General features: G+C 40.2%; 1 protein-coding gene across 3 annotated transcripts in view; it reads left to right on the forward strand.

The window, feature by feature from the left end:
* The first annotated feature begins 5810 nt into the window (after window positions 1–5810).
* Window positions 5811–17236, forward strand: part of ppp1r9ala (protein phosphatase 1 regulatory subunit 9A-like A) — a 25655-nt gene continuing 14229 nt past the window's right edge. For all 3 annotated transcript variants that reach the window (XM_023424571.2, XM_023424572.2, XM_023424573.2), the window contains exons 1-2: window positions 5811–5965; window positions 6473–8573. In XM_023424571.2, the coding sequence (XP_023280339.1) occupies window positions 6639–8573 (1935 nt within the window). In that variant the 5' untranslated portion in view covers window positions 5811–5965; window positions 6473–6638. The remainder of the gene's footprint in view (window positions 5966–6472; window positions 8574–17236) is intronic.

Below are 17236 nucleotides of genomic sequence, written 5' to 3' on the forward strand. Positions count from 1 at the left end.
CATACATCTAGAAAAATATTAGAAACACTTTTCAGTATAATTTCATGACGGTAGAATTTAATCATTAGTTTATTAATGTTTCTATATTTGCATTATATTTTCTTAATAAACGGACAAATAAGTGTAAATCTATTGTTTTATGAATATGGTTGAATTACATGTAGGCCTATTATAGTAATGAGAATTAAATGTGACTTGTGAGTTAGCATGTCCCACCCTGATTTAAAATTGTCTCTCTTGTAACAGTGATTTTTCACAGTTCATCTCAAACGTTAAAAATATACTGCAGCAGCTCATACCAGCTAATGTCTTCACTCTGCTATTGTCACCACTCACTCCCACACATCACTGATCTTGAAATCATGATTGCAAGGTTGAATTTGCCAAAACTCAAAGAATTTGTAGCATCCATGTGATTGTTGCAGAAATATTGTGTTAACTTAATATGACACATTTTACTACCAGACAGGAAAGAAGTGAGCAGGGGATACAAATAGAGAATCAGCAAGTCATATGAGAAAATATTGTGAAATAATCATCAAAGGAAAACAATCAAACACCTCTAACACCCTAATGCATTTTTCGTACACTCCTTTGCTTGATCACCTTGCACTTATTAAGATTAGATGTAGACTTACTAGATGTAGTACTTAGTACTTACACCAAGGTTTCCTACTGCACTGAAGCTTTAGTGATGTCCCTCACTCACAAGTCACTTTAGATAAGAGTGTCTGCCAAATGAGTAAATGCATCACTGCGTACAGTGACCATGGAGCAACAGCAGCAGGATAGCAGGATAAGAGCAAGGGTACATTTGCATTGAATACAGTGGCCTGTCAGCACATTGTGTTACTTCTTTGCAATATATTAGCATCCTGTTGATGGAAAAGAGAGACAGAGTGAATGGTGGTAACCTTATGGGCTGGCTATAGAATAACATCCATGTCATCAATGACTAGTTACATGAAGACTCATCAGGAATATACAGGAATGTACGTTTATGGGGACTCAAGCAAATATTACAAACTGCATAAATCCAGGTCTATATTAAATGGCTGCTTGAATAACTGGCTTCCTGTAGCACATTGTAGGGGGAATGATGGCTAGTCTCCTATTAAAGTGGGAGCCTTTCCATAATGGCCCTGAGAAAATGATGCTTTATAATAAGTGGCCTCATAATAAAAGGGTCATCAGTCTCTCTCAGCTACCGTGGCAACAGAACTGCGACTGCGACGGAAATATCAGTGGTGCAGCTTCTCAGAGCCGCCTGTGCTTCTCTCGTTACTTTTTCATTTTTGTCACCTTAAACTGACATTTTTTTAGTTTTGTTTTTGTTTTTTGTTTTCCTCTCTTTTGTTTTTGGTTGCTATTAAGAGTTTTTAGAAAGTTTGACTTATGCCTAATCAGCAGTTATTTTACCATCTGGACTTTAACCACCATATCATCTGGTGATAATTGAAAGTATTGGCTCATTTTCTGCTTCTTCCAAACATTATAAATACATTTTGTCACTGTGTAGTGTGAGTCCTGTATTTAAAGACATCATAGATATCACTATGTAGGGAAACTATGGTTTAGATTGTGCATACATGAATGATGAAATGATTCATATTTTTCAAATTACTTTTTGTTTTATTTCATTTCATTTTTGGGATGTTGGGCGATGTGAGTGCAAGTTAACTGATCTAGGTGTTTATCATATTTTTGGAGCCAATATTAGAATTCTATACTTCTATCTGCCACAAGATGGCAGCATTTACTTTGTACAAGGTAAGAAGATTCTCTTATCAGACCAGAGGGTGATTCAACTACCTATTCTGAGAGAAAAAGAAAGAACACTTGGCCTTGCGTAGTTTGAGACCAAAAGGTCTGAAACATTTAGGGATGTTTAGAATTAATGAAAATGTCCACAACACTGTGTGGTTATTTTGCATCATATAGTTCTTGTTTTGTTTTTTGACAGACAGTATTACAGACAATTATGCATTTTATTGTCTGCATGAGTACCTGCACCTGAAAATAATATTGAGAGTCACTGACCAAATATCTTAAATGACGGTCCGTCTACAAGCTTTTAATTTTTAATAAATGACCCTTGTCCTTGTCACATTGTCTAACTAAGGTAAATAGTGGATATGCAAGGCTGAGCTCAGGCCGGGGCATGCACAGCACAAAACACACATTCCTGTAACGCTGCATACCACCAACTCACAGCAGACCAACACATAACAATGTGTTAAGATGTCAACATTTCAGCATGCACTATAGTTCTTTACCACTACACCTGTGTAATTACTTCACTTAAGCTGCCAGGTCACAAACCACTGAACCTTCATGTTCTCTCTGAGATTATTAAATCAGACATATCTGAATGTATTCTTCGTTTCGAAAATGACAACATAATCGGGTTATTAATACTTTTATCTATGGCAAGTAAATGTGCAAACAATCCAGTCCCTTGAAAAAGCTATAGAATTGATATGCATCCTGAAAAGCAAAAGCCTGACAGACAGCAGTGTGGCAGTATTTTAACATCACACATGTTTCAGCAAGAATAAAAAAATAAATAAATAAAAAAAAAAACTCCAGAAAGAGTTTTGTGGCAGTTTTGTGCAAGTAGTTGTGCCTGGCTGGACTGAATTTGAGACATTGTCTCAAAGGTTCCACTGGCTACGCAGACCAGCTATCTCCACCTGCTCCTGTTTCCATTTGGTTTGTCTTGTTCAGTCAGTGTTGTTTAAAGAGTTGCTATAGGGACCACTGGCTTGGTTGCAGCGTGCCATGTTACTCCTGGGAGAAAGCCCACTTACTGTGTATATATGGCTTTTCAGACCCACAGTTGCTAGGAGATGATCCAGCAAGGTAGAAATGGTAAACATCCGGACATATGCAACCCTTATGTGCACACACAGCATGATTTCAGATGCATTTGGAGAGATATTTGCTAAAGCTGGTATGTAGAACTAATGAACTCATGCAGTTATAAAATGACGGAATGTTCAGGGTCAAACATCTATTAAAATATACTTGTTTCTTCTTGTCAGATAATTTTGAGATGTAACGTTTGTTTTGGTAGACATGAGTTTTATGTAAAAGAGCAAAGTTTAAATTCCACAGTCAAAGAAAATGCTGTTTAAAACAGTGTGCTCCATAACTGACACTGTTAAAATCTTTTGACGCTCAGCCTGAAAGCTCACACCCTCATAGTGGCCAAATGTTGGAATAACATAAAACAAATGAACACAGAATAATGAAAAGAAAGCTATAATGTACAGGGTAAACAAACAAGACCTTCCATAAACTATGTACATTTGAGTGGTTGGCCATATAAAACTTCATATATCAGATAACAACATCTCAGATGGAATGTGAGGTCAGATAACTCCAGAGGAAATGCCTGAGGACTGGACTTTTTCCAGAGACGTCTCTCTGAATGTTTTAAAACACTAATTTACAACTTTGATATGATGAGCTATGGTAGCCCAGAATGCAACACTATTTTCATAACATGCTTTTAAGAGACTCTGATAATCAAAGAGAAAAAGTAATGCTGTCTAGAAGAAAAAACTTGGGAGTTGCGGGCTCAATATTTCATGTTTTGCACAATTAAAAATGTAGATGGGATTACACTTTAGGCAACTGAAAAAAATGGCCATGCTTACAAAAAATGCCCGATAAATAGATCACCATCTGCTTAAGCCTCTTGCTACAGTCTGGTTCATGTTTATCAATAATTACTACCCTCTTTGCATTTGTTACGTAATGCTCCTCATATTTAGTTGCATACATATAGTGTATCAAAATGTATGAATATCTGATCAAACACACACTTTTAAAATATGTAAAAAATATAATTGAAATGCATGTCAAACTACATAGTCTTTTACAATATGACCCAATTAATGTGTTTTTAAAACTTGGATTTGAAAGTGATGCAAATGAATCATCTTGTAAAAATGGTCATACATTCAATGGATGTCCACACAGGTGGAGTTCAAAGAATATGTTCTCCCACTTGATCTGGCCTCTGTTTCCTAGGTCAGTTTGATTGGATGATATTTTTGCAATGTAGGTTCTCAGCCACCAAGGAAATCTGACTACACTCCCATTCAGTATATTTGCGGCCGATCTCAGTGTAAACAGCATCTCTTCATTTTTCTGAATCAAACAAGAGTTCACAAAATGTAGAAGATGTCAACTTTGCAACAGAAGAGTTAAATTGCACAGTATTGCTCTCTGGGGAAGGGACCTCATTTTAAATATGAATGTCAAGTAAAAACTGAACACATTATATTGTGAGAGTTTTTATACTGCTGTCTTTTGCTGTTCTGAGAATCACACAATAAAGCTTATATTAGCATAATATATTAGAAACTACATTTTTTTGTTTTAAAGTCCCAAAACACAATGCACAGCAAGAGCAAATGTATGAAGAATATATGATATCTGCAAAACGACCTATTTTTTATTCAGGCCATATATAGTCTTAGTAGACAAACGTGACACACTGTGTGCTATGTGAAGGAATAATGAGCCAAGACACATGTGACACATCTGCTGTGACTTCCGAAGTGAGACTCGCCCACTATCATATTTTGGAATAACATGAACAAAAAATGAGGTATTCCTATTATGAACAAAAATTTTCTTGTTTAGTAACTATGCACCACAGAGCTAAAGCAAACTTCCAGAAGATATCTGACTGGATTTAAAGGTCCAAAGTCTGTTCCCCACTACCTTTAACCAAGCAGTGAGCACTCATCTGTGTCTTCCTTGCACTTTGTGGCTCAATGTTTTGTGCTGCATTCACTGTTTAATGTGTATAATTTATTATATTAAATGCTGACATATCTTTGTGAATATGTGCTCTACAAACAAACTTAGCTTGTCTTGTTGTTGGTTTCACCTTTCCAGCATGTAGGTGTGTCTCTATAAATGATGGGTCCCCTGAGACACATAAGGTGTAGACCTGGGACTATGGGACCTTACTGTAGAGTCAACATTGCACCAGTGAGTTTAGAATTGAATGAGGCCCCAAGCTGTGGTTCCCAACTTGTGGTCCTTTTTTTGTTTAATTCAGTCAAATCTTTGCTTTTGGACTTGTGAAATATACTGTACGTTTCACCTCATCTGGGCAATAAGCCTTTTTTGACTTGTCATTGCAGGAAAAGCACAGGTCCCAGTAAGTCATGACAATGTGACAGTGAGCCAACATACACACTACCAAGACCCTGAAAGTAGTGTAGCAGCTTCACCAACCAAAGCATTACACAACTTCTTAATTTATTTATAGGCTGAGTACTTCCTGTGAAAAGTAAACTGGACTTCATTTGTAAAATCGGTGTAGTGTCCTTTTAATGATGAAATAGCTGAATAGCAATTGCTCTGTGAAACACTGCAAAGCCTTGTGGAAAGTTGTAAAGAAAGGCCCCTCTCCTTGTCAACTGGAAACATTTTACAGCCGTGGTTAAAAAATATGCGTATAGTAAATGGAGTCTGGTGAGTTGTTTTTGTAGTCTAGGTGTGGACTTTTGCCTGTGCAGAGGTCTAGGTGAGCTCTGATATACAGTAAGCTCTTTCCCACGCCTTTGTCCTGCAGCTCCTGGTGCCCCAGCGCTGTGCAGTGGAGAAAGAAAGAGGAGGGAGTGGAGAGAACTGAAGTGGTGGGTTACAGTCCTGGAATGTGTGCGCGCTCCCGACTCTCTCTCTCTCTCTCTCTCTCTCTCTCTCTCTCTCTCTCTCTCTTTCTCTCTGCTGTCGTCGGTCGCGAGCGCGCTGCACCGACAGACAGACTTTTGTGCGCGCGCAGCCCGCGACAGGTCTGGAAGTACAAGGAGGAGGCAGGAGAGCTCTGCTGGAGCGGGGAATGATGGCGGTGAGCAAGAAGAAGGGACGAGTTTGATCCTGTAAAACTGGGACGTTGTGGGCGATCATTCGGCGCCTAACATGATGAAGCAAGCAAGAGGTGAGTTGTTTACAAAGTTGTTTACCTTTGTGCAGTGTTGTGTGTGGGAATAGTGTTAACATTTTCAACGGATCGTACTTGAAATGCCACAATGAATTCAGACAGAGGTACTAACTAACGATCGAGCTGTATTGGACTGTTGGCCCTCAGAGTTTAACTTTGTCTCGGCTTTTTATCTGTGGTGCAGCGTTACCACCAACACTAACATTGTTTAACTGATCCAACTAAGTACAGTACAGGTTCATAGCTAGTTAAAGTTACTTTCAGCGTAAACAGTTTTGACTTAGCTAAGACCAGAAGTCAGATAACCATCGACATGCATACAAACGGCTGCACACGCGAACAAACGATAGCCTTCTTACTTAACGTTAATCTAGCGATACTTGATGTTTTCATTTGAATTTTGATAGATCATTTATTAACCAGTTTCAAGTGACTGTCTTCGGGGGTAGTGAGGTAATGGTGTCCGGTCTGTATTAACAGATTTTACTGTGTTTCACTGTGTAGGTGATTTCGCTGTGACTGTTTAGTTGAGACAACAGTGCTCCAGAGAAGCGTCGCCGGACCATGGCACCGCATGCGTAAAGTGGAGGGATAAAAGTTCACCACCGAAGAGCTACAGTCTCTCCAAACCCGACTTGTCTAATTAGGCTGAAGTCATAATCAAGCAAAAATGATTAAAGCGGAAAGTAAAGGAGGCGAGAGGACCCTGAGGAGCGCTTCGCCTCACAGAAATGCATACAAGTCTGACTTCCACGCCATTAAATGCTCCTTTGATGGGCCAAAATCTGAGGGTGCTGCCAAATCGTATACAAATGGCTCCAGTGACACCCGGGAAGACTCGAGGGGGAGGCCTTTTGGGACCCGAGTGAACAAGATAAAGAACATATTCCTACAAATGGATGGCCAGCAACAGGAGAGCCAAGAACTGAAAGTGACTTTAAAGCCTGATGTGTCCCAGGTTTCCCCACCAAAGCTGCAGTATCCAGTCAACACACACAGAGTTAACTTCAATACTGCCTCAAGCCCCGAATCACACAATTTAGATAAAACACCCAAGGGGGAGGATGTTGAGATTGACAAAGTGGCTTTGGCAGAGAAGTTTTCTGTGACCAGAAAACTCTTTGAAAGGGGCATCAAAGACCAGCCAGCAGCCGAAAAACAGTCTCCAAACAGAGTAGTGAATCGTTTGTCCCTCGGAAGTTCCTCTGACGAGGGGAAAAGCACAAGAAGAGTATCAGGATCCTCTGAAACCACTATCAATTCAGAGCAAACTCCCACATCGACAGTTAAATGTAGAACAGATGAGAAGGCTGATGGTGAGAAAAAGCATGCGGCTAGAGTGTCACTGAATGCAGGACCCATGTCTAAGAGGTTGGAGAATTACATGGCTGAGAATGACTCGGAAGACAACAACACAGCTGCTGCAAAAGGGGTGACGGTGTCTACTAAACCACACGGTGTCACTGAACACTTACTGCCTACCTCTCCAACAAGGGACACCTTACACAAACCTACTTCTCCTGTAAAAGAAGCCACAAACTCTTCACCTGTAACTAATACCACTAACAAAAATACATCCCAGACAGCATGCGCCATTAACAAATCACCAGCCTCTGGGTCTAATATTGGGCTCAAACCAACAACCTCAGTTACTAATGCAGCTTACAAGTCTGTTTCTCCAACAACTGATGCCACTCACAAACCCCTTTCACCAGAGCAAACAACCCCAATTAGCCATGGCTACAAGCGCTCCTCATCATCCTGTGATGGATTTAACAAGACATCTGTTGGTGGGGATGAAGGCAAGCCACATAGTCCGCCCCCAAGGGATATGAAGCAGCCTCTACCATCAGCTAGTAGCTTTCAGAACACCAACAGGGCCAAATACTCTGAAAAAGCCAAGAGTAATGACAATGTGGTACATAGTCCTACCAGGGACAAGCCACCCAGCCAAACCTCATCACTGGACTCCAGGGGGGTGGGCACAGTACGGGCAGAATTGGTAGTTGTTCAGAATGAATCTTCAGAGAGTGAGGAGAATGAAGACGAGAATGTTGGCGATAATGTGTTTGAGGAGGAGAAGGTGCAAAGCCCCAACGACCTACCAGCAGACCGGAAAAGAACCTTTCCAGCAGAAAAACAGAACTGTAACGCTCCTCAGGTCATAGTAAGAGATGTCGCAAAAGAGACACAAAAGTTAGCAGAGACTGTGGGAGAAGGTAGACTCCTCGACGACATAGAGGGATCTGAGTTGAAAGAGGAGAAACAACAAGACTGTTTAGTTGTGAGTCAAGATGGTGATGATAATCGTGAGGAAGATGATGAGGTAGTAGAGGAGGAGACTGAACTGGAGGAGCAGGTGGGCCAGAGCATCCTGGATCGAGCCTCTCCTGTGGTGTACGGTATTGAAAATGCAGCCTTTGTGGATGACAGGGATGTAGACCAGGTCCTTAGGGAAGAGGAGGAGGAGGAGGAAGAAGAGGAAGAAGAGGAGGAGAATCAAATGTATAGGGAGTACGATGACTGTTATGAAGCCCTCGGTCTGTCGGATGAGGAGGAGCCTCCCCCACAGAGGAAAATCAAGTTCTCTACAGATCCAATTCTGGTAAGTATTTTGTGTTGTGTTTACATCTCAACCACATGTCACTTGAAGCGCCTAAAAACATATGGTGCAGCACCGTCATTACAATTCCCTGTGTCATTGACTCAGCATGTGTGAGCTAGGTGTTTCCCTGCAGACACACAGACAAATTAGTGGGGGGCTGTCGAGCATGTTGTCGTCACAGCTACTGCACTGTATCATCAGCCAAGCTCTCACACAGTTTAGAAAATCTCATCTGTGGTTTGTTTAATCTTAGTGACCAGGGAGGTGGGTAGACAACCTAATCTACTCAATTTTACAAGAGATCAACAGAGATTGGAGAAGTTTGGGGATGTAGGTAGCAAAGTTGTTTGTGATATTTTTGGAAATATTGTTGACTTTGCATTAAAGCATGTGAGAGTGTGGCCACAGCTGAACGAGGGCAGGAGTGAGACAGAGACATGTGAAACTTTAAACTGTACAGTACAAGTAAGAAAACATGGCTACCCCTGAGTCACTGCATTGGATTGGTATTTTTTACTCATTCAGAGTGGTTCCCATCTGTTCATGAATCATGTGTTGCACCAATGGGGGACTTTTCACCACTGTCCAACATGGATATGAGGAATTCAGGGATTTTATTCATCCATATGATCTCTTTTACAGACCATGGCAAAGTTATCTCATTAACACCGGAGGAATTCCTGATTTTTTATTGTCCATTAATTTATAAGGATATAAATCTTTAATGAAAAGCAGAGAGGCACATTCTTTATTTTTCCTTCTCTCTGGATTTCCTCATGTTGTTAGTGTTAGTTATTGAGTGGTGTCATATTTCTTCACTGAGAATAGAAGTCCTACAGTTGTGTTTGTAGAGCTGGGTGATACTGACAAAATAACTGACACTTCAATATTTTTTACTTTTGAACATGGTGCTTTTACATACGTATCTCAGCAAGGGATCCATGGTTCCATATAGCCTGTGTACAAAAGTCATCATCAATACTTATGATAATTCATTTTACCTTCCTAGAACAATTGGCTAAGTTTGAAGAAATTACAGTTTTGTATCCCAAACTGATTTTCCAGCTGGTGTAATCTCTTTTGGTATTGCCACACATCGTATGGTGTAAACATTGCCAGTGGGTATTTTATGGGCGTGGTGTAAGTGGAGGTGAAATCTTCCACCATGGATATTCTACTATCACCATATCTAATCAACATTTTTCTATAGCAGGGGAAAACAAATCACTCCAGTGCATTCCACACAGCTTGTGAACAGCTCAGTGTTTATCCAGGCCTTAAAATGTGCTGTTATCTCAGGGTGTGGATCCTCCTCCCCATCCCAGTCATCCTGGCAGGGGGTCCTGGGAGAGGGGACCAGAAGCTGACCTGGAGTGGAGGGGACACAAATAACAGTGCTCTTCCTCCACCCAAAATGGAGCTCTGACAAGAGAGATACACAGCTTTATAGTTCACAACAAAATGCTAGACTGTGTCTGCTCTCTGTAGTAGCTCACACAGACTCCATAACGCCCATGAGAGAGAGACTTTATGCAAAAGATTGATGCAAAGTTGTAGTTGTTGATATGTGGGCTTGTATCGGTATACATCCCCTCAAAATTTTCTATGGTAATTCACAAAACCTGTCTTTTTGCTGGCTCAGAGCCTTAGCCAATGATATCGACTTTGTGTTTTGATGTTTTTTTGTCAAAGTGATTGAACTGGGTTTGGTTGAATGGCATTAGTTGTACCGAGATATTTCCTACAACACACTAAGAGTATGTTTTTTAAAACAGTGAATGTAATAGGGATGTGAAATTCAATTCAATAGTGAATTGTATGTACTAACATTATGTAGTAAATATTCAATACTTTAAATATTAGTTGGTATGTACAATGTTCAAAAGTATTTAAAAAGAGAAGAATTCAGACAGAGCTTTTGTTTCTTGTCTCCATGCTTATAATGATCCCCAGGGAAAAGCTGGGGATAGATGCAAGATGGAACAAACATAAGGTGAAGATGAGTAATAAGTCCAAAATGTACAAGCATTCCAGTTTCCAGTTAGCTTTTTATGTATAAAATATATATTAACTGTATTAACATGTGCATGCAACTGACAGGCTGGAGAGAACACACAGATTTGTCAAAACAGTGACATATGCACTATGGTTAAAGCCATGGGGCCAAGCTTACGTTGTATGTGTGATAGCCAATTAAGTCACATAATTGTCCGTCAGCCAACATTTCTACCTGTGGTCTGGCTAACAGAAACCTCCCGCTAGCACTGGATCATTCTTCACAGTCTGTTAGTCTGAGCTGGCATTGTGACTGAGCGCACTTGAGTCGTAGCTAACTAGGAGAGAGGAAATGCTTTGTGTTACTGTCCCACAACAGGATTAGCTCCCTACGTAACTTGAGTCTTCGCAACAGAGGAGGTGTCCTGTGCGGAGGAAAGGTCCTTCTTATGAAGGAGAGCTGATGTCCAGTTTCAGCATGTATAACCCTTATCATGGTTGAAAGAGAAACTTAGATGAAGGGGGCTTCTTGGGCAGTCAGGACTACTGCACACTGATTTAATCATTCAGAAAAGTGAAGGTCTTGTCTCAAGCCAGATACTAGGTGATACTGAATGATTGACTGTTGCTGAGTACTTGACAGGTAGTTGCATTGTGATGAAAATATTTTAAATAGAAGTAAAGAGAAATAAAATAGAACTGTATAGTCTAATTGAAAAAGCACTGCAATTGTTTTATACCTTATGTTTTGTGAGAAGATTCTTCTGCATGTATGTTAACACAGAGTCACACAGTAGGACGTTGAAATGCTGCATTCCTATTGCTGCTGCGGCAGTATATATGTTGCTACACCCTCTGGCTCTATGAGCAGTATAAATATTGCACCACTGCTTAAATCATATCTTTGGTCTTTATAGTGAAGTGAGATTGTTTCCTCTATTACTGCAAATAATGAACCTGTTACATTAGATCCAGAGAAACTTTTCAACCTCAAATCATTTTTTAGTTTACAGTTTACAGGTTTGCATCTTTTGAAATTTACTTACACCCTGAAGTATAGCAAAAAGCAGAGAGTTATTGAATGATTAATGGTCCCTGCTGTAGGTTTGTTATCTGCTTGGGGACAAAGACTCAGGGTAGTTTGGGATCTTGGGATACAGAGGTTGTCTTTTTGATTTTATGTGTCATGTTGCCCTGGAGAACATTTGGAACAGGAGTCAAAACAGGTAACCATAACAGAAAAGAAAATGTCTGAAACTGTGACATGCACCTGCTGCTTTGCCCCACCCCCACAGAGTCACAGGAAGTACCACCAGCAGTTATTGGTGAAGTGAACACGTTGTCCCTTCTTGAATATACAGGGTGTGGTGAGGAAGTGTACAGGTCATTGTAAATTAAAGACTCAAGCATTTATTTATTTCTTTGCACTGTAGATAATTACACTGTCCACACAAGTCACTAGTTTACTAGCATACACATCCTTTTGTCAGTTTGGCTTCCCATATAGCTGCAGTAACACTTCTGTTTAGTATCTGTAGACATTTCACCAGGTGTCAGACAGGCAGTTTACTACACATTATTGTGGAACCAAATAAGTGTGTCATATGTGCCTTGTGGTGTTCTAACAGACATCCTGAAAGTTCAGTGTTTCCCACTATAATGTATGAGTCCTATACTTTAACTGCTACTGGCTACTCACTGAAACTCTCTGGTTGTTTAGACGTGCCCTTGGAATAATGATATCCAGTCCTCACCAATGCTTTGTATCATGATGTGTTTATTCTCTGTTGTCCACAATCTGCAAGGTCCATAATGTCCAATCAGACTTGTTCACAAAGTTAAAAAAAAAAAACAGCCACAAAGTTGCCTGACAACAGTCAAAAACTGTTTGCTGCTTCTTTACAATGAGGAACACCTGTGATTACTACCTTGTGGCTTAGAATTTCTGTGGACAGACTCGACCGTACATCGCATCCCCTAGTGCTCGGAGAATTATCACACAAATCAAATACATGGATCCTACACCCACAGGATTAGATTCTATGCACACTGTCATGCACACCCTGAATCACAGGCACACAGAGAGGGCCAGTAAAAAGACAGACAAGGATGGTAAAAACCTCAATGTACTGTGCACAGCTCTACAATGAAATAAGATCATACCCATTTGAAATGGTAAAGAAAACAGAAAATCAATATGTGGCTGTCTGTGTTGATTTTGTGGCAGGCTGCCATGAATAAATCATTGTATTGGAATCATTGAGAAGTGCAAAAATATTTTCAGTTCATTATGAAACTGTGGTGGGACAAATTAGATTTTGGCAGCCTGCCGCAGGTAATTAATGGGAAACACTCAAGTTCATTTTGCCAAGCCAGACGGTTTGCCATTATTTATATAGGGTGGAAAGTTGAGATTTTAATTTCACTAGGGCAGGATCCCCTGCTCTTCAATCTGTATTTTATGTGATTAGTGAAAAGCAAAATGGGCATACTCCATGTTTGGACTCAGGCCTGTCTGGCCAGCCCATCCCATAGTGTTATGCTTTCCACTTCCTATCTGAGATGTGTCTTCTGCTGGCCAGAGGAATGTGTCTGGCAAGACTCCACCCTCATCCAACCAGCAGAGAGGCCCTCCCCTTGTAGGATGTGAGTTCCCTCCAGCCACCTGGGCTAGTGGGTGACTATCTGACAAGATGGGGCAGAATACTAATGCAGTCAGCTCAATGCTGTTCATTAAACAGCTTGGCTTGGGATGAGTCTTTGGCTGATTGTGATTGCCTTTAAAAGGTTTCATTATGTGATTACAGACAGACACACACATTAGTGAATGCTGTGTGTTTTCATTTAAAGTTAAGAGTAATTGTGTGTTAAACTTTTCATCTGCCCTTGCAGGACAGAAGTAGCTGTTGTGGGCCATTTATAAACAAACCTGTTCAACCTGTTTATGTTTTTGCACTACTTTGGAAATTTGATTCCATTATGACAAGCTGCTGTTCTCAGACTCCACCCCCTTCTGCTGTAAGTCATACATAAATACTTTGAAGTTCAAGGCAGGAAAACCTAAACATTGTTGTTTCAGTTACAATCACTCAGTGTGGACTCTACAAAGTGTTAATAATTCAGAGGGCATGCTTACAGAAAGTACTAGATATATATTTTGTTCTTTTTCCTGGTGTGTTTACACAGGATCTAAAAACTGGGCCCATGCCGTCTTTCCTAATTACTCTATGATCTGCGCCAGGCCAACACCCCTGACCCAGCTCACTCTCACAGCATGTTTTGATTTGTTGTCTTTTTGTAGGCCCGCTTACATGAAGAGCTCCCCAATTCAGTGGTCAGCCCTCATTTTGCACTGGCAAGAGATTTCTCTGGTTTGCTTTTCCTCGCAGCTGCTGACTCATTTCCCACATTGGTATTCTGTTGTGGGGAGGGGAATGAGGGAAAGATGGAAAGGGTTTCAGTTTGGGTGTGGGCATGTGTACATCTGTGTGTGTGAGCACACATAGAGAGGGCAGACCATTGCAGTTGTTGAAGATGGATGAAAAGACCACACATAGTGCTGAAGCTTTGGAAGAAAATTGAACAGTCTGACCCACAACACAACCCCACTGACCAAAACAATAATTTACGGGCAGAAATTGGCATTAAAAACACATTAAATGCCTCGTTCTATATAAACTTCCAGGGAAATTGTTAGTTCTTTGCTCTCTCATACTTGTTGGAGTCGTTCTGCCTGATCAACAGCTGTGTGTTTTGGTTTTAGCCAATTGCTGGACTGTGCATTTGCTGAGCAATAAAAGAAAATGAGTGCTTGGTCTGATACCTGGAGACAGTAATAAGTGTGGTAAGACTTTTTCGGGAGGGAGAGGCTGATAAAAAGATTGATTTCTGTCTGTCTTGTAAAGAAGACAGTGGTCGAATGATTAGGTTCAGCAAAGAACAGAACATTGTTTGAAAAAGGCCTTGGAGTCCATGGCAACACAGAAGTCAGACATTGGAGATGGGGGGGAGGTACGGCAGAGAAGCCCAGCTGCGTTGCTGCTGCTCAGCTAATGCCGGGGCTCAGGGTGCAGTGGTGCTCCCTATATTCTATTAGCCTACATTTTCAACCCTTAATTACTAAAGTCTCCAAAGTCTAAACTAAGAAGCATCTTTCATCCTAATGAAATTTCTGGCTGCTCTAGTTCTGTGAATCCATTTTAACTGTCTAAATTAGAAGTTGATAAGCTTTGTCAGGCCTATTTATAGAAGTGCTTTCAAGCTTGTTGTTCAGACATGCAGAATTGGTTTAAAGATGCAAGCAGGACAGAAATGTCTAGAGTAGCTTGTTGTTTATTTGGAAGTTATAATCCTGCCTCCCCTTTGTGATAAAGTTAAAATCAATCTACCAGTGGAGAAAAGTACAATATATGGGTCATAGAGTATAGACCTATGTCAATAAGCTTGTTCAAGTATAAAAGGAAGCAGGAGGATCCCAAAGGTGGAGGATTCACTTGAGTTGATGGAGGTCCGAGGCCCCATGAATAGCATTCCTGCCTGTACCACGGGACTGCAGCATTGTGCATAATCTACCAGTTTCTAATGTTCTTTCAATTGGTATGAGAGGGGGGTACCTGCAGGTAGACCAGATCTGTACATGTACATCCATGTGCTGATTTTGGTACAATATGCACATATGGGCAACACAATATAATTCCACTTGGATAAATGAGTGTGACAATCAGTGTGATGTTGTAAAACAGCAGCATATGTTGTAATTCACTTTGACAAAGTAAATGCATAGTTTAGTCAGTTTAGTGAGTCTGGAAACTTACTATCTACACTGTTTTGGGCTGCATCCAAAGGTTACACAGAGAGGAGGCAGAAAGACGGAGGGAGAAGGAGATTGTTTGTGGTTGATTCCTCATGTCTTGACATGCTGCAGGATCTAGACCTCAGCCTCTGTTGCCCAGAGTGAAAATGTTTACTTGATTACATCATAGATGCTCATTCCAAATGTTTCAACCATTCTAATAATCCCATAGTATAGTATGTTATCAGAACCCTACATTACAGGTGTACGAGTGTTCCACCAGGCATGTTCCCAAAACAAATCTTTAGAAAACCCAAGCAAATAGTTATATTTTCACCAAAGTGTGGCCAAAATAGACTGCTTCTGTCTCAACCCACACATATGACCTTATCAAGCTTGGTTTGTACATGTTATATCCTGGTTCCTGCTCTTGAAAGAACTGCTCTGTACAAGCTAACTAACTTGACTTCACCTGATAATTTCATCCCCAGAAATGAATACATTTGAAATAAACAAAATGGAAAGACAATCTTTTGTTCTTAAAAAAAAAAAAAACATTTAAAAGGATTGAAACGGACTAAAAAATGTTTTCAGAGTGCACACACTGCTTGAGGGCACGAAGTTAAGGTTGAGGAAGTTTCAAGAAGTCCAGACTTCATGGTCTATGTTAATTGCCACTGTGAGGCTTAAAGCAATTATATCTATGCATTTCGCTTTTAGGAAATTATAAAAAGAAATTGAAAGTAATAGAATGAAGCTCAGAAAAAGCTCAATATGAAGACTCATTTAATCTTTCTCTTTGTTCATAGCCTACCTGCAGTTCATGTACTTTCCTGTTTACTTACTATCCCCACTTTTCCCTGTTTTACTCAGTCTAATCAGTAAGTCTATTATTCAGTAAAATTACCATTCCCCTCTCTTACGCACAGAGAAGCCAAATTATCAGCTTGCTCATTATCAACTTAGTCAGCTAGACCTTTTGACATTGACGCCAACATCCTGTCATGACTCCACCCAGATTAAATTATGGCCAAGCAGGAGGTGTACGTTACCAACCCATAATCAGACATTAGGCCCTGATGGAGTCTCCTAACTCTAACCTTTTTTTTTTTTTTTATCAACAATGCTTTATCTGTAATAACTCTCTTGTTCTTCTCAAGATTCCCTGTACTTTTGGGACTATGTCAGGTTTACTGGCAACTATTTTGATAATCAACAATCAATTAAAATGTTTTTGATGTCAGGTTTTCTACAGTTATTTGGATGGAACAGGACATTTGAAGATGTCACCTTCACCATGATGTTTTCATGTTTTCTTTTCACTATTTACTGCATTTTTGTTGAAAAGATTAATTGAGAAAAGAGCTACAGGGTCAGTCAGAATAATTATAATTGTCTAAAATATTGAAAATAATAGTTTTCTGCAGCCCTACTGACAACTTTGTCTTACAACATAATGACCTGTTTACTCTTACTACATAGCAGTAACTGAGTCACAACAGATGGTCATCGCCAATCCATTTTATACTGAATATTATAGGTCTCATTTAAGCTGAACCGTGGAGTGTTTTCCAGTTGGAATATGAATGCAATTCCTACTTGATAGTATCAGTGGTATTTGAGGTGAATAGCACAGGATGTTGCTGTATGCAATAACCTTTAATGCTGGTATTGAGCACTGGGTAGTGTTTGTTGACTGAAGGTTAAAGGATTCATTTTCTTTTGTTTTGCTCTTGATTTTATAACTTTTTACTGTGCTGATGACATCACTTGTCTCCTCCAAACATTGATCTTTGCTACATCCACTGCTTAGTTCTTCCCAGCTGTGTCCTACTTTCCACGCTGCTCATGTTCTGCCGAACTGTGTGTGTGTGTG

This window comes from Seriola lalandi, unplaced genomic scaffold (genome assembly GCF_002814215.2).
Source record: "Seriola lalandi dorsalis isolate HSWRI2012SDOR001 ecotype SW California unplaced genomic scaffold, Sedor1 jcf7180002054744, whole genome shotgun sequence".
NCBI classification, from domain to species: domain Eukaryota; kingdom Metazoa; phylum Chordata; class Actinopteri; order Carangiformes; family Carangidae; genus Seriola; species Seriola lalandi.